Raw genomic sequence first — 24497 nt, forward strand, 5'->3', positions numbered from 1 at the left:
GCCCAGGCCCTGGTCTGGGCTGGGCCACGCCCTTGCAGTGTGACCTTGGGTATGTCACTCTCCACGTGTAAATGGAGACCTGTGGACTAGACGATGCTGATGGGCCCCTTTAGCCCCGATGGCCTGTGGTTCTGAAATCGACCAGCTAGAACAGGTTCCTTGTCCTGTCCAGTTGTCCACATCCTGCTCTCCTCCCCACACCATGGGTATAGCTGGGGTGAAGACCTCCAGGTTCCTTGCCATCCTTCATTCCTTCTCAGAGAGCCAGTACCCACTGCCCCAGCAGGGGGTCATGTGACCGCATCCCAGCCATGCCGACTGGCTCTGGGCTGAACACCTGGTCTGAGCTGGGCCAATCAGATCTTTTCAGAAACGTCAACTTGGGGCTCAGAGACATTGGTGGGTTGACCTTGAAATGACAGGGCTATAAGGGGGCCACCCAGAGCAGAGAAGCAGAACAAGCCGGTGCCAGAGAAAGCTGAGAGGAGATACTCCGTACTTGGGGTGGGGCTCAAGGGATGTTGCAAAGGGGAGAAAAAGGGGTCCGCTGCTCTAGACCCTCCTGGTACAGTTCTTGTCCCCTTGTTCCAGAAGCTGAGCTGCATTCTCCAAGCATGAGAGGGCTTCTGTAACTCACCACCAAGAGGGCCCAAGATCCCATGGTTCAACCCTGAGTGGAATGCAGCCCCAGGCACCCAACTAAACACCAACAGCATCAAGATGCAGGGAAGGAAGATGGTTCTAGAACCAGCAGCCTCTGGCCAGGCCCTGTCAGATCCCGGAGGCCAACCCCCAGTTTCTGCACCCATCTAAGGGAGGTCTCACCTGTCCTCCAGTTCCCGCTGAGTCTCCATGGCCATTCTACCCTCCACCAGATTCCAGAGGAGCGTGTAACTGGTGTTGGAGGCAAGCAGGGCCCTTTGAGCAGTGGCCTTGATCTTGATGGCGGTGTCCCAGTGGCTGTGTGAAAATATCCACCTGACCATCATCGGGAATTCACAAAGAAGGAGGTCTAGGGTCTAAACCTACAATCCTGTCTGTATGGGCCTCTTGCCATCCCCTTCTGGGCCTCTTGCCATCCCCTTCTCGGCCTCTCTGCCTGACACACAGGGAGAGCTTAATAGGAAGGGGGACACATACCCCCGTCCCTGTAATTATGATTAATGCCTGATGATTAATAATGATTAATAGGGTTTTGGGTTTTTTTTTCACCTGTAAAGTCATCCCAGTTTGGACAATGAATTATATGATCACCCTAGTAAAGACAGAATAAAAGAATGAGGGGTTATGACAGCCTGGGTTTGAATCCTGGTTCTATCACTTACAAACTGTGTGTTCTTAAGCAAGCAACCTAACTAAGTTCTCTGAGCCTGTTTTCTCATACGTCTGACCTAAATGAGTCTAAGATCCCACAGTACAGCTAAAGGGGACAACTTCTGCAGACCTTGTGCTTTTAGAGTCTTGAGCTGCTTTTTAAAAGGCAGTGGGTGAAACAATCCAGATGTCCACCAACTGGTGAATGGATAAACAAAGTGTGGTACTATGCATAACAATGGAATATTATTTGGCCATAAAAAAGGAATGAAGTTCTGATTCCTGCTACAATATGAGTGAAACTTGCAAACATTATGCTAAATGAAGGAAGCCAATCACAAAAGACATTATGATTCCATTTATATGAAAGGTCCAGAACAGACAAACCCATAGAGACAGAAAGTAGATTACTTGTCCCCTAAGGCTGCTAGGGAGGAGCCCTGGTGGTGCAGTGAGAAGTCTCTTGGCTGCTAACCAAAAGGTCAGCAGTTCGAATCCACCAGCTGCTCTTTGGAAACCCTATGGGGCAATTCTTCTCTGTCTGTAGGGTTGCTATGAGTCAGAATTTACTCGACAGAAACAAGTTTGGTTTGGTTTTGGTTTTTAGGACTGCTGGGGGGCTGGGGGGAAAATGAGGAGGAAAATGGGGAACGACTGCTAATGAGAATGGGGATCTCTTTTGGAGTGATAAAAATGTTATAAAACTGTGATGGTCGTACAACTCTGAATATACTTAAAAGCCTTTGAATTGTGTATTTTAAATGGGTAAATTGTACGGTATGTGAATTCTATCTCAACAAAACTGTTATAAAAAAAGGCAGTCAACCTAGGCTTGCTTCCCCCACCTCAGGCAGTCTCTGGGCTCACGCTACCTCCACACACCTTTCCTTCCCATGACTGGTGACATTTCCCTCTACCAGGAAGCTCTTCTAATCATCTGATTCCACTCCTGGAGTGGGGGCCCATGTGGGCTAGCCCCGCCCCTGGAGCCCCCTGGAGAAGGGCTCTAGCTCCCTAGAAGATTGTGTGAGCAAGACCTCACCACACCCTGGGACCTTAGGGCTCACCTCCTGGCTAGAGCTCGGGCCTCTGTGGCCAGCTGGCTCCAGTTGGTAAGCTGACCGGGCCCTTCCTGAGGAATCACCTTTAGAGAAAAAAAGGAAAAGAGGAGGAAATTGATGGCCCATCCCTGAAGGGCTCTGGGCCAAACTGGACAGCATCAGTCATTTTATAAATGCAATGGAATATTTTTTAATTTTATAAATGCACAAAGCCAGTGCCAAAGTCAGCAGCCAGTGAGCGGGGTGCACGTAATGACAATGCCACTGACCGCTCACTGAGGACTCACTGTCAACCCAGAATGTGCCTCATTCTGTGCAAAGTTTACCTCCCAGAATCGACAAGGAGGAGCCACTGTATAATCCCCATGTTGCAGATGAGGAACTTGAGCCTTAGGCAAGGGGAAAGGTATGCCCAAGGTAACCAGATCAACAGCAGCACTGGGCAAGGACCTAGTCTCTCACTGCCCTGTCCAGAGTCCCTTCCATCGGCCAAGCTCAGTGGTGAGTGGTAGGGGGCCCCTGGGGTACCAGAGATGAGAGAACGGTGGCTGCGTGCAGAATCTCCTCCTCCGAGGACTCCAGCACCGCTGCAAGATCGGCCAGCTGGACGCAGGTCTTCTCAGCTCTGGCCTGGGCACAGCAGGCACTCCTGCTCAGCACCTGCAGCTGCTCCCGGGCAGCCTTCACAGAACCCTTGAGGTCTGTCATCTGCTCCAGAAAGGCTTCCCGGGACCCTGGAGGAAGCCCACAGCCCAGAGGTCACAGAGTGCTCTAGATTTTACACTGAAGACGCCACCCTCCTCCAGGCACAGTTAGCCCCATTGCCTGCCCTGAGCACCGCGAATTTCAAAGCCAAAGCCTCCACATTTTACAGATGAAGACAGTGAGGCCTAGAGAAGGCAACCCATGACCCAAGCTCCTGAAGTAAGTCAACCACAGATGAGGGACTGGAAGGAACCAAGGCCTTCTAGGGCCACCACAAAAATTTCTTGAACCTGGGACAGCAAGGAAAACTCTGCCTCCAGTTAATTTTGTAATTTGCAACATGGCTGACTAACATCTAGGCATTTTAAAGATCGTTCCCTATTTTGAAACTATTCTTGCTGACAGGTGCTCACCTCACCTGTGACTGGCTATTAAAGGTATACAGGTGCTTACAACACATTTCACTAAAGAATCAATTCCCTTTTGCATACCTCTAAATTTCAATGGTCCAGGGCAAAATTGCAACCACTTGGCTTTAGTTATAATTCTCTTTCCCTTTTTTTTTTTTTTTTTTTTTTATTATTTACTCATTTATATTCTACATGCTGAGCACTGTCCAGGGGATATGGCAGTGAGCGAAACAGCTAACAATCAAGGCGGTGGGTCTCTACCTATTCAGCACCTGGGACAGAGCCTCAATAATCATTTATTGGATGACAGAATAAATGAATGAATCCAGCCCCTGGCCTTACTGATCTTACACTCTTGTTGGAGCAATGGGGCTGGAGGATAGAAGCTATGGGCAAAGACTGGCATTCACAAAGCTACAAGTACGACTGGGCTAGGGACGTGAAGGAGAGGTCCATGGGGTAACAGGACTGTATCACCAGGGGCGCCCACTAGCCAAGAAGATGAGGCTAGCTTCCTAACCAAGCAAGCAGGAGGCCAGGGCCCTCAAAGCATCCGGGCAAGATGAGACTGAAGGGTTCCCTAGGGAAGCCTGAACCACCAGCCCTTTCCTTTTCCTCCTGGTCTTCTGGTCACTCTCCTGCCATACCTTGCACCAGGTGGTGGCCCTGGTAGACATCTCCCTGTGGGGCCTCTCCCTGAAGAACATCCAGTGGTTCCCAAGGGATGCCACAGCTTGGCCCCTGCAGCCACCCCTCCATCAGGGTCAGCCTGGCCTTCAGCTTGGCAGCCTAGAGGCGAAAGGGAAGGGAGTGTGAGGCTGGGGACCTGGAAGTTCTGCCTGCACATGCGCCCCAGCTTCTGCCTGGCCTGCCTTCCCCAGGTGCTCCCTTTTCCAAATTCTACCCTGGACTTCAAAGCTAAGGTCACACCACACCTCCGAGAACAATGCCTGACCACCTGCCGTAGCTGGCCCTTCCCATGCTCATGGCACTGTTGACATTCAGCCGTCCATATCTCTGTCCTAGTGAGGGAGGGCTGAAGGGAGCAATGGGAACAGAAGCTCCTGAGGATTTCTATTTGGCTGGTCACTGTCCTCCCCGTACCTGACACACAGCAGGTGCTATGTTGGACACTTGCTGGTTGAGCAAGTATGGTCTGCAACGTCTCCTAGCACTGGTCTTTAATCATATGAACAAGAGCTGCATTTATGGGTCTCTTGCTAAGAGACAGCTGTGGTACAAATGCCTGCCACTTTGTAGCAACCCTAAGTGGCAGGGACCACAAGTCCCGAGCCCTCTGTTCTACTCAAAGTCTAAAATGCTTTGAAAACCTCATGGCTTTCTACTCTTTACAAGATGACAACAATCTGACCTGACCTGAACTCATCTAGAAGTAAAGTCTGTTTTGAAAAAGATTACTATGGCCTTTTTTTACCCGCTTGATGTGAACATTCATCTGTTCTCCCACGGAAACATCAATGAGTTTGATTATGGGGGAACCCTGCTGGGGGTGTGAGGGTGAATTTTATGTGTCAACTTGGCTAGGCTGTGGTGCCCAGTTGTTTGGCCAAACACTAGTCTAGATGCTGCTGTGAAGGTATTTTGTAGATGTGATTAACATACACACAATCAGGTGACCCTAAGTAAAGGACATTGCCCTTGATGATATAGGTGGACTTCATCCAGTCAGTTGAAGGCCTTAAGAGCAAAAACTGAGGAATTCTCTGTCAAGACTGTAGCATAGATGCTATGGATTAAATAAAAATATGTTTTGAATTCCTTACCCTTGTTACTGTGGAAGAGACCCTATTTAGAAACAGAGTTTTAATTTGTTATGTTGATAAGGGCATACCAGTATAGGATGGATGCTAAGCCTAATCACTTCTTAGTTGTAAAAAGACACAAAGACACACACACACACACACGGGGGAAGACAGACGCCACATGAGGACCCATCTACAAGCAATGATTGCCAGCAGTCACTAGAAACTAGAAGAGAGGGCCACAGAAGGAAATGATACAGCCAAGGCCCTGATTTGGACGTTTAACCTTCAGAACTGTGAGAAAAGAAATTGCTCTCCTTGAAAGCCACCCAGTTGTGGTATTTCTGTTACTGCAGCACAAGGAAGCCAAGACAAGAGATACCTTCTAGAGTTTCCAGCCTGCTGCTTGACCTACAGAGTTTAGACTTGCCAGCCCCAATAACTGTGTGAACAAGTTCCTTAAAATTAATCTCTCTCTCTCTCAATCTATACATATGTATACACACATATACATATAATAAAGTATATATGTCTATTATATACATGTATAACCCGCTGCTGTCGAGTTGATTCCGACTCACAGCGACCCTACAACTATTACCAGTTTTAGAATAGAGCAGCAACTCTGAGGCTTACCAAGGCTGTCACCTAACAACTAATGAGGCTGGTGGGGAGGAGGGGTAATCTAAACCTAGCACCCCTGACCCCTGCACCACACCCCTCCCCACAATTCTACTTGTGCCCCAGAAGTGGCATCGCCCTCCTCTTGACCCTCCCCATGAAGAAGTTATCAATGGTCACATTCCCACTGAACCTGAGAAACCCAGAGACCGGGACCCACAGAGGCATGGAAGGGCATGTGCCAAGAGGTGCCTTTTTCCCACCCTCCCAGGTGAAGGGGAAGGGCAGAGTGAGAGGTTGAGCTGGGCTGGAACGGGCCAGGGGTCTGGCTGGGCCTAGGAGGAGGTGGAGTGGACTCAGATCTGGTGCTCGCTGGGGCTCCGTCACTGTGTGTTGGTGAATGGGAAAGCGGAGCTGGGTGAGCCTAGGGTGGGAAAGGGTAAGGGGACTCACCTCCTCCTTCACCAGGATGTAGCAGGACGGGCACTCCTGGCAGTGCAAGCCACCGCCCGTGAGGAAGAAGTTGTCCTGGCAGCGGTCACACTTGTAGCCTACGAAGCCAGGCCTGCACACACACGTGCTGTTCTCATAGCACTGGATGGAGGCAGCGCCCAGCGGGGAGCACTTGCAGGCTGTGGGGGCCATGGCAGGGCCGCTGGGTGATGTGGGCTCTGCAGAGGTCTGGCTGGCACCTCCCAGAGACCCCCTGCATCGTCTGGGTTGCTCCTCTAAATTCTCATATCCGGCAGCTCCCCAGAACCCTCTGGGTAGCCTCAAATACAGATTCCTGCCCCTCCTGGGAGATTCCAGTTCAAAAGATGGGAGGTGAGGACTAACAACCTAGCCTTATTTAAATACTCCCTGTGGTGGGAGAGAGGAGGGGACATCTGAGGACCAGCCAGATTCGGGAAGTGCCAATGCAGGCCAGCTGTACAAATGAGGAAACTGAGGCCCAGAGAGGGGGCATGATGGTTCCGGGCACACAGGGATTGCGCAGGAAGTCTGGAGCTAGATGCCCAGGCCACCATGAGGATGATGCCATTCTTCCCAGGCCTTGGGCCTTACTCGCTCTGCTCATGGCTGTTCCCAGGAGACCCACTCGGAGTCTAACCTTTCCCTCTCCTGCTGCACAGTCCTCTTCCCCTCAGTCCTCTGCTCAGAAACCTTCAGGCCTCAACTTCCATGCAGCCTCCCTCCTGCCCTCTGGAGCTAGAGCAGCCCAGAAGGACCCAGCTCCTTACCCCGGCAGCCCTTGGCGGAGAAGCCGAAGAAACCCTGCTGGCATATGTCACAGGCCTGGCCCCCCACGCCTGGTCGGCACGGACACTGCCCAGTCTTTGGGTGGCACTGGTCCTCCTGGGAGCCCAGCGGGTGGCACTTGCAGCTGTGATAAGGGATAGAGCCGGGGTCTGAGGTGAGCTCTGGGCTGCCTCACAGCTGGCAAGGGGCCTTCAGACCACAGCCCTCTGCTGACCGAGCCCGTTTTAATGGTGGTGCACGTGAAGTGATTTTCCCCAAGCCATGCTCTGGGGAACACAAGGTACTTGCAAAAAAAAAGGTTTTATGAATGAGTCTGTCCTGGACTACACCCCTTTGTTGGAGAGTCAAAATGCAATTAGCATATTAAAGGCTCTGAGCAGTCCTGCAAGGAAGAAACCTGTTTGCTTCACTTGGCATTTCCCTGGAGTCCTCTGCTGTGCCCTGAGGGCACTTGTCCAAGGTGCTATTGTGGCCAAAAAGGCAGCCCAGTGACGATGGTCACTGAGAAGGGAATCAGAGGTCAAACCAGCCACCTGTCCACCTGGACATCCCTTAGAGCTGCTCTTGGCTGGAATCCTGGGCTGGCAGGGGCTTGAGTCTGACCCCAAGGGACTGTCCCTTTGTTCCCCTTTGGTGAAGGGCACAGTGTCCCTGGCAGCGGGTTTGGGACAACCCATTCCAAATCAGGCCCCTCCCTGGATGCTCCTTGGCTCCTTCTTCCAGCCTAGCAGACACCCAGGTGCAGGGGCACCCATAGCCTCACCCCACCTACCTCCGGCAGCCCCTCCTGGGCTGAAGGTCATAGAAGCCAGGGCTGCAGTGGCTGCAATCCCGTCCAGTCACATGAGGCAGGCAAGAGCACTGGCCGGTCACTGGGTCGCAGGGTGGCTGCTCACTGACCGAGCCCCCCAGGGTGCAGCTACAGGCTGGGGAGGCAGGAAAGAGTATTGGGGAAGAAGGCAGATCATCAGCTGAGCCCTTGGGGGTCCAACAGAGGTACAGACGCTGGGAGAGCCCACAGAGATGCCTCCCATTCAACCCATCTGCTAAGTTCTTTCTGGAAGAAGGTTCTAGGGCAGAGCACACATCTAAACTCAGTTGCTATGTCCTTGAAGAAATGGCCTAGAATACTTGTGGCAGGATGGCCCTTCCCAGCTGCCCTCAGACCTCACAGGCAGGAGAGAAGGCCAGAGACTCCCAGTGCCCCCCCTCACCCTCAGCCCTGGCTCGGTCAGGGATCACAGGCAGACCCTCTGCAGCCACTGCTTTGAGTCATGTGACCCAAGGGCAGCATCTAGTTCTGGGCCAGTACAGCATTTCCAGAAGGCGGTTCCATAAAACAAGAGGTCAGCAGGATGCCAACAGATGTTATGTGAAAAAAGGGTTCAGGGAGCAAATAAGTTTGGGGTGAATGCTAAGTGTCTGCCCTGCAGGACTTCTGAGAGCCTTCCAGAGGTTGAGGGGTGCTACGGCTCTGAGAAGGGTGCAGAGGTCTCAGTGGTAAACCAGCAGGTGGGGAGGAGGGAAGAGGAAGAGTGTCCTGAGGGATAGGGCACAGCTTGACTAGAAGCCCAGGGAATCCCAGGACCAAATATGATGAGGGCCTCTGTCTGGGATTGTCTTATGTGTTAACCGTGGAGCGTGAGAAAAGTGTTAAAAAATGATGAGGGCCTCTGTCTGGGATTGTCTTATGTGTTAACCGTGGAGCGTGAGAAAAGTGTTAAATTATCAAGGAAGGAAAAAAAGTCACAAGATCACAGTTTATAAGATTTCAAGATTGAAAGAGATCTTGGAGAAGAGCAAAGCCTTATGTTTCCTGAATGTGGAAATACAGGCAGTAAATAACCTGCCTGGGGTTGTACAGCCTCCCGGAGGGTTCCCTGGTCACTGTCTCTGGTCCCTGAGCCAGGGCAGGGGATGGGGGCCCACCGTGCTCCACCCACCCCCGTGGCCCCGGGCATGGATACTCACGCACACACTTGTCTGCAGGCCGAGGGGCCAGGGCGCTCCCGTAGAAGCCCTCTTGACAGTGCTCACAGTGTGCCCCTGTCGTGTTGTGGAGGCAGCGCAGACAGCGGCCAGACAGGGGGTCACAATTGCCCACGGCGTTGGGGTCTATGTTCTCGCTGCACTGGCACTGCTGGCAGGGCTTGGGGGGCCCAGAGAGCCCCAGTGGGTCCCCAAAAAAGCCATCATCACAGACCTCACAGCGGCGCCCTGGGGAAGGAGAAGGCTGTGTGTGGAGGCAGCAGGTGCAGGGGCTGGTTATGGAAATGGAGGGGCAGTACAGTGGTAGGGTGGGGAGCAGGGCCCCAACGGTGGAACTTGCTCCCATGTCCCAGCCCTGCCAGGCTGCTGGGAACTGCTTCTAGAGGGGGTCCCCTGGGAAGCTGGGCGCCAGGCAGTATCAATTCAATGGGCTGCTCAGATGCAGCCACAGGCACAAAATGTAAACCAGATGTCTAGGATGTCCCCGAGCTCCGGAGCGGGACTGAAGAGTGCGAAGAGACTTGGGAGGGGGTATATCTGTTTCACACATTACCTGATGACTTTTTTTAAAGCTGAAAGTTTAATCAGAGGTTTTCTACCTTAACTGGAGATTGGAAGCATCTAGGGAAGCTGTTAGGAATACAGGATCCTGGGCTCTGTCTCAAGCTACTAAGTCAGGCTGTATGCGACAGGGACCCATCTATGCGACAGGGACCCAACGTGGGTATTTTTAAAAGCTCATCTATGAGCTCGTTCTAAGGCATGACCATGTGGAGGACCACAGGGCCATGGTTTGTTTTTTAGGCCCCAGCAGTGTGCCTGGGTCCAAAGGTCACAGCTGGATGTGGTCAACGGTTTAAGCAGCCCAGGGCCCTTGGCTATAGGACTCAAGTGCCCCTAGAGGTCAGGCCTACCACCTATAAGCAGGGCCCACCCCCACCTGGCACACCCCAGACACGGGACCCACCCCTAGAGCCTGGTAGAAGCAAGGTATCAGGGCTTGGTCATCCCATGGGCCAGGGTTCCTGGGTACAAGCCACTCACCTCTCTGGCCTGGGGGGCAGTGGGTACACACCACCTCCCTGCTCTCTGGGATGGTCGCACAGGCCGACTGCCCAGGGCACGGACAGGGCTGGCAATCGTCGGCTTGGCCTGTGAAGGGGTTGCCATAGAAACCTGGCAGGCAGCGCTCACAGGATGGGCCCTCAGTGTGGTGGCCACACAAGCAGGTCCCTGAAGGGTATGACAGGCACCTGGTTACCAGCGCCTGAGCCCAGAACACCCCCGAGACAGCAGGCAGTGTGGGAGAGGGAGACTCCTACTCCTCCAGTATCTTGGTGGTGAGGTCATGGGGTGCATCCCAGGCAGACCTGGGAGGGGAACCCTTCCAAGGTGGAGGCAGGGTGGACCCAGGGATGAAAAGCCCAGGCCTGGAGCCAGACCACCTTCACTTCACATCCACTACTTACTATGTGAACCTGGGCAAATTGTCTAAGGCTTCTGGACCTCAGTGTCCTCACCTACCAAATGGATATAAGAACTAGACTGACTGCAAAGAAAGGGTTTTTGTCAGCATTCAATGAGAGCATTCATTCAAAGTGCCTTTCATAGTCTCCAGCACACAAAATTACTATTACTGTCATCATTAGTATCTTGTATTCCAAAATGTATAACTGAATCCACAGTCAACAATGTTGGATTGGGGAGCCTCCTCCAGACTCGATTAGTGATGTCTGCCACAGGCAGGAGAAGGGAAGAGGCTCCACACCTTGCATGTGGTTGCCCTCCCTGGTTGGGTCTGCTGACTCCCGGGTTATGGTCCTTTCCACTGCCCTCAGCTCCATTGTTGACCCCGAGAAAAGCTGAGCAGGCATTTCCCTTCTAAGAGAGATCACATCTGCTCAAGGAGAGCCTCCCGCATCCTGGTGTGAGATGCCCATGAAGTAAGGGTACAAAGAAGCCTGCATGCCAGCCCCTGTTCAAAACCTTCCAACTGCAAGGCCTTGGGCAAGGTTTCCTGAGTTTCCTCAGCTGCAAGAGGGAACAACAGTAGTAGCTGGTTGTGAACAGTCAGCCTGGGAGTCCACAGATTTGTGGGAGGAGAAGCTCTGCCACCTACTGGCCATGGGACCTCTCTACACCTTACTCCGTCACCTGTAAAATGGGACAACTATGGTCCCAGCACACCCAGGGGTTTTTTCGGGATTCAATGATGCATTATATGAAAAGGTACCTAATACATGGAGGAATACGGTGACATTATTTTATTAGTGTTGTCTATAGTGATCGCTCACACGTGCACAAAGCATCACTGCATACATCCACCAGTTTGGATTTCCCAATAGTCCTGTAAGGGAGGGACTTGCACTGTCTGCATTTTCCAGGTGAAGACCCTAAGTCTTACCCAGATAGTGATGGCTGAGCTTTGAGGCAAACCAGGTCTGTTTCAGAGCCTGGGTTCTTGACCTCTTGGTGGCCTTACTGTTATTATCCCCATTGTACAGGCTCAAGGAAGGGAGTGACTTCTCCAATGCCACAAGCCAGTAAGCGGTGGGGGTGGCAGGTCTCTGGCTCTATGTGATCCCTGTGTGCTGTGTGACCCTCACGAGAGCCCTCCTGCCATCACCTGGCCCCTTTCTCACAGCATCCCCCTGCATGGCAGGATCCCCCAAGGTCTTTTTCTGGTCTGTCCTGGGACCTTCCCTAGTCGGGGGACAGAGGGTGGACTCACAACACGCAGCCTACAGAGGGCTCAGCTTAAGACTCTAAGCTGATGCTACTGGGCAGCATCTGTAAACGAGGAGAATAACAGTAGCCAATAGGGGCAGAGTGGAGATTCAGTGAGAAGCTGTGTGCCCAGCTCTTCCCACAGTGCCTGAAATTCAGCAAGGGCCTATCCACCTGGTCATTACACTCTTAGCTGGGTTAAGAAGTAATTTTCTTGATCTTTGAGAGCTTCAACATTGGAATGATAATTATCTTAGGCCACAGGGTCATGTGAGGAGTTGAGATCCAGCATACGAAGTCCTAAGCACAGAGCCTGACACCTAAATAAATTCCAGTTACCACTTTTATAGGAATATAAGATGCCCAGGCAGCAGCTCGAGGGTGGTCCAGTGCCTGTGCTTCCCCACAGCTTCACAAACACTCCAGTGCCCATGCAGGCTGACCCTGTCCAGGTCAGTACCCATCTTGCAATTCTGGATGTAGCCCAGGTGGCTTTAAGATGGGGGTGCTGGAGTGGCTCACCTGTGTTGGGGTCACAGGTACCATGCTGGTTGCAGGTACAGGGGACACAGTTGGAATAGGGACCCCCCATTGGTGTCTCTCTCTTGTATCCTGGAGCACAAGATTCACAGAACTGGCCCACATACCCCATGGGACATGAGCAAGTCTCCACCCAGGAGGCTGGGGGGAAACGTCCCTGCTGGGCTGACGTGAGCCGGACCTCAGTCAGGACCACTTGGCCTGCAGGGGGAGAAAAGAGAGAGGGTAAGAGTTACATGTGCATGTTTTTCCCCCAAACTTTCCCATTCACAGGTGTACCAGGCAAAGGGTTACTGCCCCACATATATAAAGGCAGACCATGAATCAATTGTAATTAAAAAATAAAAACAGTCTAGGGCAATGGAGACAAATAGGTAATTTTCAGAACAAGAAATAGATATGGTGGAGAATCTTGTAAAAAGACATCTTCTCTCACAGGTAATCAAAGATACGTAAATTAAAACTATTTGTACAATGGCATATTACTCTGCCATAAAGAGAAATGAAGTCTTGATACATGCTGCAACATGGATGAACCTTGAAAACATGCTGAGTGAAATGAGTCAATCACAAAAGGACAAATACTGTATGATATCACTAATATGAAATACCTAGAAGAAGTAAAGGTCTAGAGATTAGAGCTTAGTAGTGGCTACCAGGTGCAGGAGGGATGCAGAACCGGGAATCATTGTTTTTAGGTAGCATAGAGTTTTTGTTTCTGGGGATGGAAAATTTGGCAATGGATGTCAGTGATGGTGGCACAACATGACTGATGTGGTTGGTTTTACTGAACTGTATGTACATGTGAAAAATGCTGAACTGTAAAATGTTGTGTTCTTTATACTTTTATAACAACAACAACAAAAAACTACAATGATAGCATTTACAGCCTTCACACTGGGGAACACCATAAAGCTCAGTTACAGTGAAAGATGAAAGTCTGGGAAATTCACACATGTGCATGTATTAATATAAATTGGGAGGTAATAATAGAATAGTAATAAAGTAATAGAAGAGTAGCTTCTCTCAGGCCGACCTTCCCACAGATGGCAACTATAAACTCTGGACAAAATATAAAAACAACTGTCTGTAAACACTGGGGAGCAACCAGAAGCAGGCAGATAAAGGAGGAAGGTTGACACCTGGAAGAAGGGAGCAGCACTGGGCGATTTTCTGGTTTTTATGACTTTTAGCCAGAGGGAAGGCTCCAGACTGCACCATGTAGAATGGATAAAACTTAGAAACCCACAGTTTGACTGGATTGAAGACCCAGTAACAGAGATTGGGTGACTACAACAGCTAGAAAGTTGGGGAAGAAATTCCAGAAAGGAGAGAGCAAGAGATGGGGAGCCCCCAAACTCTGTATACAAACTCTACCCAAATCTCTGGCTGACTTCTGAATCACGTATGTACAAGACAAACTCCAAGCAGTTCAGCTAAGCCTAAAAGAACTGAACAGAAATTTTTGCTGCTTTCTATTCAGGGGCGATAAAGTCTACAGTTATTTAGTCAGATGTTGTATTGTACAGTTTGTCATTTTCAGTCAGAGGTTGTATTGTGCAGCGTATCGTTCATAACGACCAGGATACAATCCAAAATTATGTGACATACAAAGAAACACGAAAAAGCCACTCATACTTAAGGAACCCTGAGATGACCCAGATGTTGGAATTAGCAGACAAGGATTTTGAAGCAGCTATTATAACACACTTCAGGGACTTAAGAAGATATATGCTGTAATGAATGAAAAAAAAAATCTCAGCAAGGAAATAGGAACTATAAAAAGGAACCCCACGGTTCTCCAAAGAAGATACACAAATAGCAAACAAGTACATGGAAAGATGCTCAACATCATTGGGCATTAAAACCAAGCCTGTTGCCACTGAGTCAATTCTGACTCATAGCAATCCTGTAGGAACCCCGTAGGACAGCTAGAACTGCCCCATAGGGTTTCCAAGGAGCGGCTGGTGGATTTGAACTGCTGACCCTTTTTTGGTTAGCAGCCATGTTCTTAACCATTACGCCACCAGGTAAATGCAAATCAAAACCACACTGAGATATCACTTCACCCCTACTAACCAAAACCAAATTCATTGCCATCGAGTTGATCCTGGCTCACCCCTACTAAAACCAAACCCATCGAGTCAATTCCGACTCATAGCGACCCTATAGGACAGAGTAGAACCATCCCACAGAGTTTCCAAGGAGCGCCTGGTGGACTCGAACTGCCGACCCTTTGGTTAGCAGCCGTAGCACTTAACCACTATGCAACCAGGGTTTCCTCACCCCTACTAAAACTACTAAAAAAAAAAAAAAAACTACTAGGACGTCTATAATCAAAAAAACAGAAAATAAGTGTTGGCAAGAATGTGTAGAAGTTGGAACCCTCATACGTTGCTGGTGGGAATGTAAACTGGTGCAGCCACTGTGAGAAAACTTGTACACAAATATTCATATCAGCACGAGTCATGATAGCCAAAAGGTGGAAACAGATCAAGTGTCCACCAAACTGATGAATGGATGAACAAAATGTGGTATACCCATTCAACGGAATACGATTCAGCAGTAAAGAGAAATGAACTTCTGATACATGCTATGACATGAATGAACCTTGAAAACATCATGCTGACAACAGACAACTCCTGAGGGAGCAGGAGACCAATGGGATACAGACCCCAAATTCCCATAAAAAGACCATACTTAATGGTATGACTGCGACTAGAGGAATCCCGGAGGCAATGCTCCCCAGACCTTCTGATGGCACAGGACAGGAACCATCCCCGAAGACAACTCATCAGACATGAAAAGGACTGGTCAGCGGGGGGGAGAGAGATGCTGATGAAGAGTGAGTTAATTAAATCAGGTGGACACTGGAGAGTGTGTTGGCAACTCTTGACTGGAGTGGGGAGGGGAAGATAGAGAGAGAGGGAAGACAGCAAAATTGGCACGAAACGAGAGACTGAAAGGGCTGACTCAATAGGGGGACAGCAAGTGGGAGAAGGCAGTAAGATGTATGTAAACTTACATGTGACAGACTGATTGGAATGGTAAATGTTCACTTGAAGCTTAATAAAAATTAATTAAAAAAAAAAAGACCAGACTTAATGGTCTGACTGAGACTAGAAGGACCCTAGAGGTCATGGTCCTCAGATCTTCTGTTAGCCCAAGACAGGAACCATTTCCAAAGCCAGCTCTTCAGACAGGGATTGGACTGGGCTATCAGACAGAAAGTGGTGTAGTGGTTAAGTGCTACAGCTACTAACCAAAGGGTCGGCAGTTCAAATCCACCAGGCGCTCCTTGGAAACTCTATGGGGCAGTTCTACTCTGTCCTATAGAGTCGCTATGAGTCGGAATCAACTTGACAGCAGTGGATGTATGTTTTTACAAAACAATAGAACATTACCAGAGAGAAGAGGAGGGCGTTCAGGCGTGGGAGTGGGATGAAGGCTCACAACCTTCACCCTGTCTACATCTCTAAGATTTACAGCATTCTCCACCAGCATGCTCTGATGCATCTCTTATGCCATTGAACTGTGGTTACCCTGTACCCCATCCATAACATGAGACCCCAGCAACTGGTAATCCCACCCAGAGAACCCCTCATGCGCTGACAGGAAAAGATGTCCATAATATGGAAGTGAAAAAAACATTTTTTTTTTTCTGTACAATATACTCAATGGGATTTCATTTTGGAAAAACAAAACCTGTATGTGTAGGCCCACATCTGTTTTATGTCCTTGGATACACCCAAACTGTTAACTGTGACTCTCCTCTGAGGGGTGGATCTGGGGACAGGGGCTATTCGCTCTTAACTTTATAAAATGAAAACACAAGATATCACATTGGAGAGATGCCATTAAAGCAGTCCTTTGGGATGGGGAAAAATTATAGATTCAAATGCCTATATTGGAAAACAAGGTCTCAAATCCATGACCTCAGCTTCCACCTTAAGAAATTAGAAAAAGAGAGCAAATGAAGCCTGAAGTAGGAGAAAGAAAATAACTAAGATCAGAATGGAAATCCATGACATAGTAAATGAAAAAGCAATATTGAAAGGCAATGGAACCAATGCATTTATATTTTTAGAATTTTTACATGAGCCTGTATCGCTTTTGTAATTAAAACCAATGATCGAAAAAAAATTAAAAAGAACAATCAATAAACAAACCCATCCTGGGTTCTATTTGCCACTTCCACTGCAGACGGTCAAGGCCGTTTCTGCAGAGTGAAGACGTGCCTGGTCTGGGCCTCCACGCCAGCACTTGGCTGGGGAGGGATCAGGAGGAACAGGGAGAGCCCAGAGCTCCTGGCTGAGGCCCCATGGGATCCCTGGCCTAGGTACATACAGCTGTGGGGGGTAAGAAGGTGAGCTCGCAAGGAGGAGGGAAAAGCGCATGATGGGGAGAGGAAGAACTAGGGACAGGTCAGAGGACAATGATGTCAGTAAAGAATGGGATCCCTATGTGACCAGTTGCGAGGTGGGGGCAAATACTGGTCAATGATGTGGGTTGACTTAGCACCCTGCTTTGGGAAGAGGTACCCGTCCAGTGGCTCCATGGAATAAAGGCCTGGCAAACTGCTTCTGTAAAGACTACAGCTAAGAAAACCCCATGGAGAAGTTCTACTCTACAACACATAGGGTCACCATGAGTTGGAAGGAATCAGAAAGTGTAGAAAACCAGACCTGCTCATGAAGTGATTTAGATGTCATCCCACCAGTGACCAACAGGGGGACCGGCTCTTTCAGGGGAATCTTGGCTTGCTCCTTGCCATTAGCACTGACCAGGGCTCCCAGGGATCCATCCCCCCGGCAATGTGGATTCTGTGACAGTGGAGTGACTGCATCCAATGGTTCTTGGCTGCTTTGCTGGCCATAGATCTGTCCCTCTGAATCGTCCCTCCTCAGTACCCTCACCTGCCTAGTCCCCGCCTCTGTCCTCAGCATCCACCTCCACTGCCTGTATTGATTATAGGGCCTTGGGTAAGTGAGCCTGGGTAAATATGGGAAATAAGCACCCCGCTGTGAGGTTTCTACAGGACAGGGCCAGGAGGACCTGCTCCGAGGACCTGGTGATGCTCAGTTCTCTGGAGGCATCGTTATCATTACTGACCGGGAGGGTTTGAGCTTTGGCTGCTGGCCTGGATGCGCAGAGCAGTGAGATTGGCGAGGAGCCGCTGAAAGTGGAAGGCGGGCAGCAGAGGGTTTGCGTCCTCAGAGGTTTCCTGCAGCCTGGCAGGGAGAAGGGTCAAAACAAGAACTTGAGCATGGGGGCAGGGAGGGCAGCGGCCTTGGAATCATCACCGGTCCTCCAGGCCACAAGGTGAATGTGAATTGTGCCCGAACCTCAGAGACCAGCTGAACACCCTGCCTCCCTTCCCACCACCCACCCCCCTAGGGCAGAGGAAGACGCTTACTGGAACCTAAGCTGCACCTCCCTGGGCTGCCCAGTATCCTGGGGGCTGGACAGGCTGAAGTGCCGCAGAGACAAGGCCAATCCTGCCCCTTCCAGCCACAGTTGCATGGGGAGTAGGGAGTGCCCAGGGGGCACCCTGAAAATCACTGTGAGGAGCTGCCCGTAGCTGAACCGCTGGTCTCCCAGGAACTTCTCTGCAGACAAAAGAAGGTGGCTTTAACGTTGTTATTTAATTAGCTTGACATTAAATGTCTGTATTGGTTTTATTGGCAATTAATCATTCAAATAAGATAAAACTGCAGCAAGGCAGACATGAAGACTCCCTGCCCAGCAGTGTGAAGGGGGCCCACCCACATATCCTGGTCATAAATGTGAATGAGGAGCAACACACTGGGGTCATGCTTATTACATGTATCTCCTGCTCACTCGCATATGTGACAATCACACAGGGCCCCCATGCTTGGTTTAATGCTCTCTTGACATTTTTAGTAATTTTATCTTTGAACTTGTGTTTTGTAAGTGAAGTCCAATGAGACAACAGAGCGTGCATGTGAGTGAATATGTTAGGTTACATGGCAAGGGGGGATTTAAATTTCAGATGGAATTGAGGTTGCTAATCAGCTGACCTTAAAATAGGGAGATTATCCTGGATTATTCAGGTGGGTCCAATGTAATTACAAGGGTCCTCCAATATGGAAGAGGGAGGCAGAAAAGTCAGTGTCAAAGGAACACAGCCTGAGAAAGGCTCAGCCCAGCACTGTTTTGAAGATGGAAGAGGACCACAAGGCAAGGAATGAGGGCAGCCTCCAGTTGCTGGAAAGGGCAAGGAAACAGATTCTTCCTTAAAGCCTCCAGAAGGAATGCAACCCTGCCAACACCTTGATTTTGGTCCAGTGAGACCATTTCGGACATCTGACCTCCAGAACTGTAAGATGATAAATTTGTTGCGTAACAGAATGTATTAAGAAAACGTTCTGCATCCCACTTTGTTGAGAGGCATCTAGGGTCTTACCCATCTAAGATGCATCAATTGCTCTCAACCCACCCAGAGCAAAGGAGAATGAAGAACACCAAAGACATATGGTAAAGATGAGCCCAAGAGATAGAAAGGGCCACATAAACCAGAGACTGCATCAGCCTGAGATTGGAAGAACTGGATGGTGCCTGGCTACAACTGATGACTGCCCAGACAGGCAACACAACAGAGAACCCCTGATGGAGCAGGAAAACAGTGGGACGCAGATCTCAAATTCTTGTAAAAAGACCAGGCTTAATGATCTGACTGAGATTAGAGGGGCCCTGGAGGTCATGGTCCCCAGACCCTTTGTTAGCCCAAGACTGGCACCATTCTCGAAGCCAACTCTTCAGACAGGGATTTGATAGATAGATAATGATACTGATAAGGAATGAGCTTCTGGGCTCAAGTAGACACATGAGACTATGTGGGCAGCTCCTGCCTGGAGGCAAGATGAGAAGAGGGGGACAGGAGCTGGATGAATGAACACGGGGAATAAAAGGGGGAGAGGAGGAATGTGCTGTCTCATTAGGAGGAGAGCAGCTAGGAGTACATAGCAAGGCGTGTGTAACTTTTTATAGGAGAGGCTGACTTCATTTGTAAACTTTCACTTAAAACCCTTAAAGCGCAATAAATAAATAAGAACTTTTTTCCAAGGGAATATAAGATTCATAGCATACCAATTAATTTGAAAAAAATCTTGTTGAAAAGGTCAGCAGTTCGAACCCACCAGTCGCGCTTCAGGAGAGAGATGTGTCAGTCTGCTTCAGTAAAGATTTACAATCTTGGGAACTTTATGCGGCAGTTCTACTCTGTCCTTTAGGGTGCCAATGAGTCATAATCAACTCCGACAGCAACAGGTTTTAGATGAAATGGGCATATTTCTAGGAAAACTTTGAATATCAAAATTTATATAAGATGAAGTGGGAAGTTTGAATAGATCAATAATGAGAGGCTAATGTAAAGATTTTGAAAGATTTACATTAGAAAAAGTACAAGCAAGCTGGATTTATAAGAGAATTCGGTCAAGCCATCAAGGAACAGCTAATCCCTCTCTATATTATTCAAACTCTTCCAAAGATTAGGAAAAGACAGAATACCTCTCAAATTACTTTGTAAATCTAGCCTATCCCAGATTCAAAAACTTGATAAACATCACAAAATAGAAATTATAGACCAATATCATTTATGAATTCAGACACAAAAATTTCAAGTTGGCAAAGAGTCGTACAACGCATTATGAAAATGAATCATGACTAAACTAGGTTTACTCCAAGAAGTTTGGATCAAAAGAAGCAACAAATGGTATTACTTTTATTTTTACTAAATGTTTTAAACAAAACGAGATGATAAATTTGTGTTGTTTTAAGCCACTGGTTTGTGTACTTTGCCACTGCAGCAAGAGGACACTGACACAGGGCAGTTCTGCCCCTGCCTGTGGCCGGTGGTACCTGGTGCTGTGAGCTCCTCCCCGGATTCTGGGCTCAGGATGATCCCCCTCGGGGTCCATCGTGCAGGGTACTCCAGGCCCCCCGCGTTTCTGGCTCCCCAGCCCTCGGCTCCTAGGCAATAAACACAGACACACACATGCCCATCAGTGTGAGGCATGGAGCAGAAGGCACATTCAACAGGGCCCTGCCTCCCCTCCCACTTCACACCCTTCCCGGGGCCCCAAGGATGGCAGCCAGAGGGTACCCAGAGGGCCTTCTCTTGGACAATGCCTGAACACAACACTGGGGACACAGCCTGGAGATCCCAGTATGGGGGTGTTGGGACATCAGGGCCATTTCAGAGAACTTTCTCACCTGTGACCTCACCATACCCATCATTCAAGATCATTTGAGTGCACGTGCCATTAGCCCCATTGTCTCCAGGAAGACCACCTGGTTAGGAAGTAGCAGAACGAGAACCAGAACCCAGCCCTTCTGGTCCCCAGTCCAAGTTCAGCCCACCCTCCCTCTGGCAACAGCAGGGTATGGAGCACAGGCCTCCACAGAGCAAATAATCTAAAGGGGGTGCTCTCCAGGGGGCAGCTAGGGAATGGGGTAGAGGCCAAATATCTGGGGCACCCAAAAGCTGAAAAAAGGAGAGGTCAGAAAGGGAGACACGGGGCTTTTTCAGTGCTGCACTAGCCTCTGTGACCTCCTGGATGTGTACGTAACCCTGGGCAAGTTACTTAACCTCTCTGAAGCTGGTTTCTCGTCTGCAAAATGGGGGCAATGGTGTTCTTAAAGCCCTGGGTAGCAGTTCTCAGAGTATGGTCTGGATGCCCTGGGAGATCCCTGAGACCTTTTTAGGAAGCCTGTGAGTCAAAACCATTTTCTTAATAACACCAAGATGTCACGAGCACTTTTCATTCTGTCTCTTTCACAAGTGTACAGTGGAGTTTCTCAAGAGGGCAAAGTGTGTGATTTCGCAACGGATCTAATGGCAAGAGCCAATTGACTTCTATTAAGCCAGACCTTAAAGAGATTTGCAAAAATGTAAAACAAATGCCGCTTTCCTCATGAAATGTTTTGTTTTAAAAAAGATAGTTATTTTTCATAGAAGTATGTTATTTTCGTTATAACGTGATAGGTTTATTATTGTTCTTTTAAAATGAATTAAGAACTAAACATTTTTAAATGACTCGGGTTTGATTTTGAATACAAAAAATTTCCGTATAAATTATCACATGAACAAGAGCTCTTTGGGGTCTTCAACAATTTTCAAGACTGAATATAAAGGGATCCTGAGACTAAAGAGTTTGATTATTAGGATAAAATAAGGTGATTCGAGTGAATTGCCAAACCCAGGAACAGGCGCAAAGTGAAAGGAGATAATAATGTTGTCCTTATGATCCTAAAATGAATTTCATGTGCCCTGATCCCAAGCCCCTCTCGGGCTGGCTTTCCATGCGGCGTCCAGCAGAGGGCGTGCTGACCCTGTGTCTGGGGCACCTCAGAGCCTTCAACTAAATTTGTACCCAAGGCCAATGCCAGTTCCCAGGAGCCCAGTGGGGCCCCTGGTACCTCCCTAGGGCAGAGCCACCCTCCCACAGGCTCCTGTTAAACCAAGGTGAGTGGCTACTCCAGGGCAGAAAGGTGAGAGGGAGAGAGGGAGGGGACGATCAGCACACGTCACCCTCCGAAGACCCCTGGCCCATGGCAGGCTGTGACTTAATGCAGAGCTCAGAGCTCAGCCACTTTCCTGTGCCATGGTCTCACTGCCAATGCTCCAAAGTTGTGGCTGTGCCACCCTGGAGTCCCGGTCCCAGGTCACCACAGCACCCCTGGACTAGAGAGAGTCTGCATGTTGGTTAAGAGCAGAACTCAGGAGTTGACGGATCCAGGTACCAACTGAGTTATATGACCTCGGGCAAGGGACCTCCCTTTCCTGTGTCTTGGTGGCCCCATCTATAAGTATCTACCTGCCAGGGTCTCTGCGAGGTTCCACGCATGAAAAGAGCTTAGTATAGTACGTAGCATGAAGCAGGTGCTCAATAAATGGAGGCCGGGGGGTTGAGCTTGAACCTCTAGCATTTAGATACACCAAGGGAGGCCAATCTTGACAGGGTGATTGGCAATTTCTCTACAGGATACAAAGGATGGTACCCAGCCCCCAAACCTGCCAAATATAAACGCTGCTGGAGGCTGAGAACAAGGGCAGAGGCTGCGGAGGGAGCCAAGGGATGGACCTCTCACAGCTGACTCATACTAAGTGTGCTCTGTGTGGGCATATGGAGACACTGCCTATCCCTCGGCTGTGGCCTTGGCTATTTCATGGCCACCTACACCAGCAACATAGGGTCCTCCCCAGGGTGGATCACTTGCCCACTTGGGTTAGAAGCAGACCCCTCCAAGGAGGCAGGAGGAGGCACCTCTTACCCTGGCGGAAGTCGGAGAGGACGTGGTGCTCTCGGAACTGGGTGGCGGCTGCACACACCTTGGAGTGGCCGTAGCAGAAGCAACTGCTGCACCCAGCTGGGTTGTGTGGCTGCAGGTTAAACGTCCCTGGGCGGCATCTGAAACAGAAGCAGGACAAGGCCACTGGGGCCAAATGAATCGGCCAGGGGTGGGGAAAGGGATGGCCAGACTGGCAGGTTTTGTGATCTCAACTAGATTATTGTCCAGAATCACTGGAAAAAAATTTTTTAAATAATTTTAGATTCACAGAAGAGTCACAAAGATAGTCCAGAGTTCCCATATACAGTCAATCCTCATCGTTCATGGGTTCTGCATTTGTGAATTTGCCCGTTTGTTATAATTTGTTTCTAGACCACAAATCAACGTTCATGGCACTTTTGTGGTCATTCGTGGACATGTGCAGAGCGGTGAAAACTGAGTCACCTGACGCACACGTTCGCCACTGATGTCTAACAAGGCAACACTCTCGTGCCGGTAAACAAGTGTCCTTTTTGTGAGTCTACTTAGTGCCACACTTTTTTGTATTTTTTTGCTTTTTTGGGTGATTTTGCTGTTTAAAGTGGCCCCCCGAGCACAGTGCTGAAGTGCTGTCTAGTGTTCCTAAGTGCTAGAAGGTTGTGATGTGAAAATATACATGTTGGGTAAGTTTCATTCAGGCATGAGTTACAGAGCTGTTGGCTGTGAGTTCAACGTTGATGAATCTAAAACATGCATTAAATAAACCAAACCAAACCTGTTGCCATCAAGTTGATTCTGACTCACAGCAACCCTATAGGACAGAGTAGAACTGTTTATAGGGTTTCCAAGGATTGGCTCATAGGTTCAAACTGGTGACCTTCTGATTAGCAGCCAAGCTCTTAACCACTGTGCCACAAAGGCTCCATATGTTAAATAAGCTATCTCTAAGCAGAAACACACACAAAACAAGGTTATGTAAAGATAGGTTGACATAATTATTGTGACCAGAGGCTCTCAGGAACCTAACCCTGTATTTCCCTCGGAGCAATAGTTCAGTATTTGCTAATTCAGTGTTTGCAGTGACTATACGGAGCTGTTAACTACTGTGAATGATGAGAACTGACCATACTCTTCACCCAGTTTCCCTAATGTTAACATCTTAATAACCATGGTACGTTTATCAAAGGTAAGAAGTTAACACTGATACAATGCTTTTAACTAAACTCCAGGCTTCATTTGGATTTCACCCTTTTTTTTCCCACTAATGTCCTTTTTCTGCTCCAGGATCCAATCTGGGATATGGCATTACATTTATTATCATGTTTTCTTACTCCCCTCCAATCTCTGCCAGTTTCTCAGGCTGTCTTTCATGACCTTGACTCGAGTACTGGTCACTTATTTTGTAGTCTGTTCCTCAGCTTGGGTTTGTCAGATGTCTTCTCATGATTAGTCCAAGGTTATGGGCTTTGGGAAGAATACACAGGGATGAAGCGTCCTCATCACATTGTATCAGGGGTATAGGATATCCAACGGAGCCCTGGTGGCACAATGGTTAGGCGCTCCACTGCTAACTAGGAGGTCGGTGGTTTGAACCCACCAGCCACTTTACAGGAGAAAGATGTGGCAGTTTGCTTCCATAAAGAGTTATAACCTTGGAAACCCTATGGGGCAGTTCTACCCTGCCCTATAAAGTTGCTACGAGTTAGAATTGACTCGATGGCAATTTTTTTTTTTTTTACATATATGATAACCACATGATATCACCAGGGATGTTAACCTTCATCACTAGGCTAACCCTTTCATGTTCATGGGTA

At 49.0% G+C, this 24497-nt stretch overlaps 1 protein-coding gene across 1 annotated transcript in view; it reads right to left on the reverse strand.

Moving 5' to 3' along the window:
• LAMC3 (laminin subunit gamma 3) overlaps positions 1 to 24497 on the reverse strand; it is a 78716-nt gene that overhangs the window by 19150 nt on the left and 35069 nt on the right. The window contains exons 8-21 of the mRNA XM_064291322.1: positions 22687 to 22823; positions 20272 to 20382; positions 17807 to 17999; positions 17500 to 17621; positions 12373 to 12603; positions 10168 to 10356; positions 9106 to 9351; positions 7907 to 8060; positions 7116 to 7258; positions 6328 to 6506; positions 4138 to 4279; positions 2904 to 3109; positions 2382 to 2458; positions 826 to 960 (exon numbers count right to left, since the gene is read on the reverse strand). Of these exons, the coding sequence (XP_064147392.1) occupies positions 826 to 960; positions 2382 to 2458; positions 2904 to 3109; positions 4138 to 4279; positions 6328 to 6506; positions 7116 to 7258; positions 7907 to 8060; positions 9106 to 9351; positions 10168 to 10356; positions 12373 to 12603; positions 17500 to 17621; positions 17807 to 17999; positions 20272 to 20382; positions 22687 to 22823 (2265 nt within the window). The remainder of the gene's footprint in view (positions 1 to 825; positions 961 to 2381; positions 2459 to 2903; positions 3110 to 4137; positions 4280 to 6327; positions 6507 to 7115; positions 7259 to 7906; positions 8061 to 9105; positions 9352 to 10167; positions 10357 to 12372; positions 12604 to 17499; positions 17622 to 17806; positions 18000 to 20271; positions 20383 to 22686; positions 22824 to 24497) is intronic.

Source organism: Loxodonta africana, chromosome 9, assembly GCF_030014295.1.
Source record: "Loxodonta africana isolate mLoxAfr1 chromosome 9, mLoxAfr1.hap2, whole genome shotgun sequence".
NCBI classification, from domain to species: domain Eukaryota; kingdom Metazoa; phylum Chordata; class Mammalia; order Proboscidea; family Elephantidae; genus Loxodonta; species Loxodonta africana.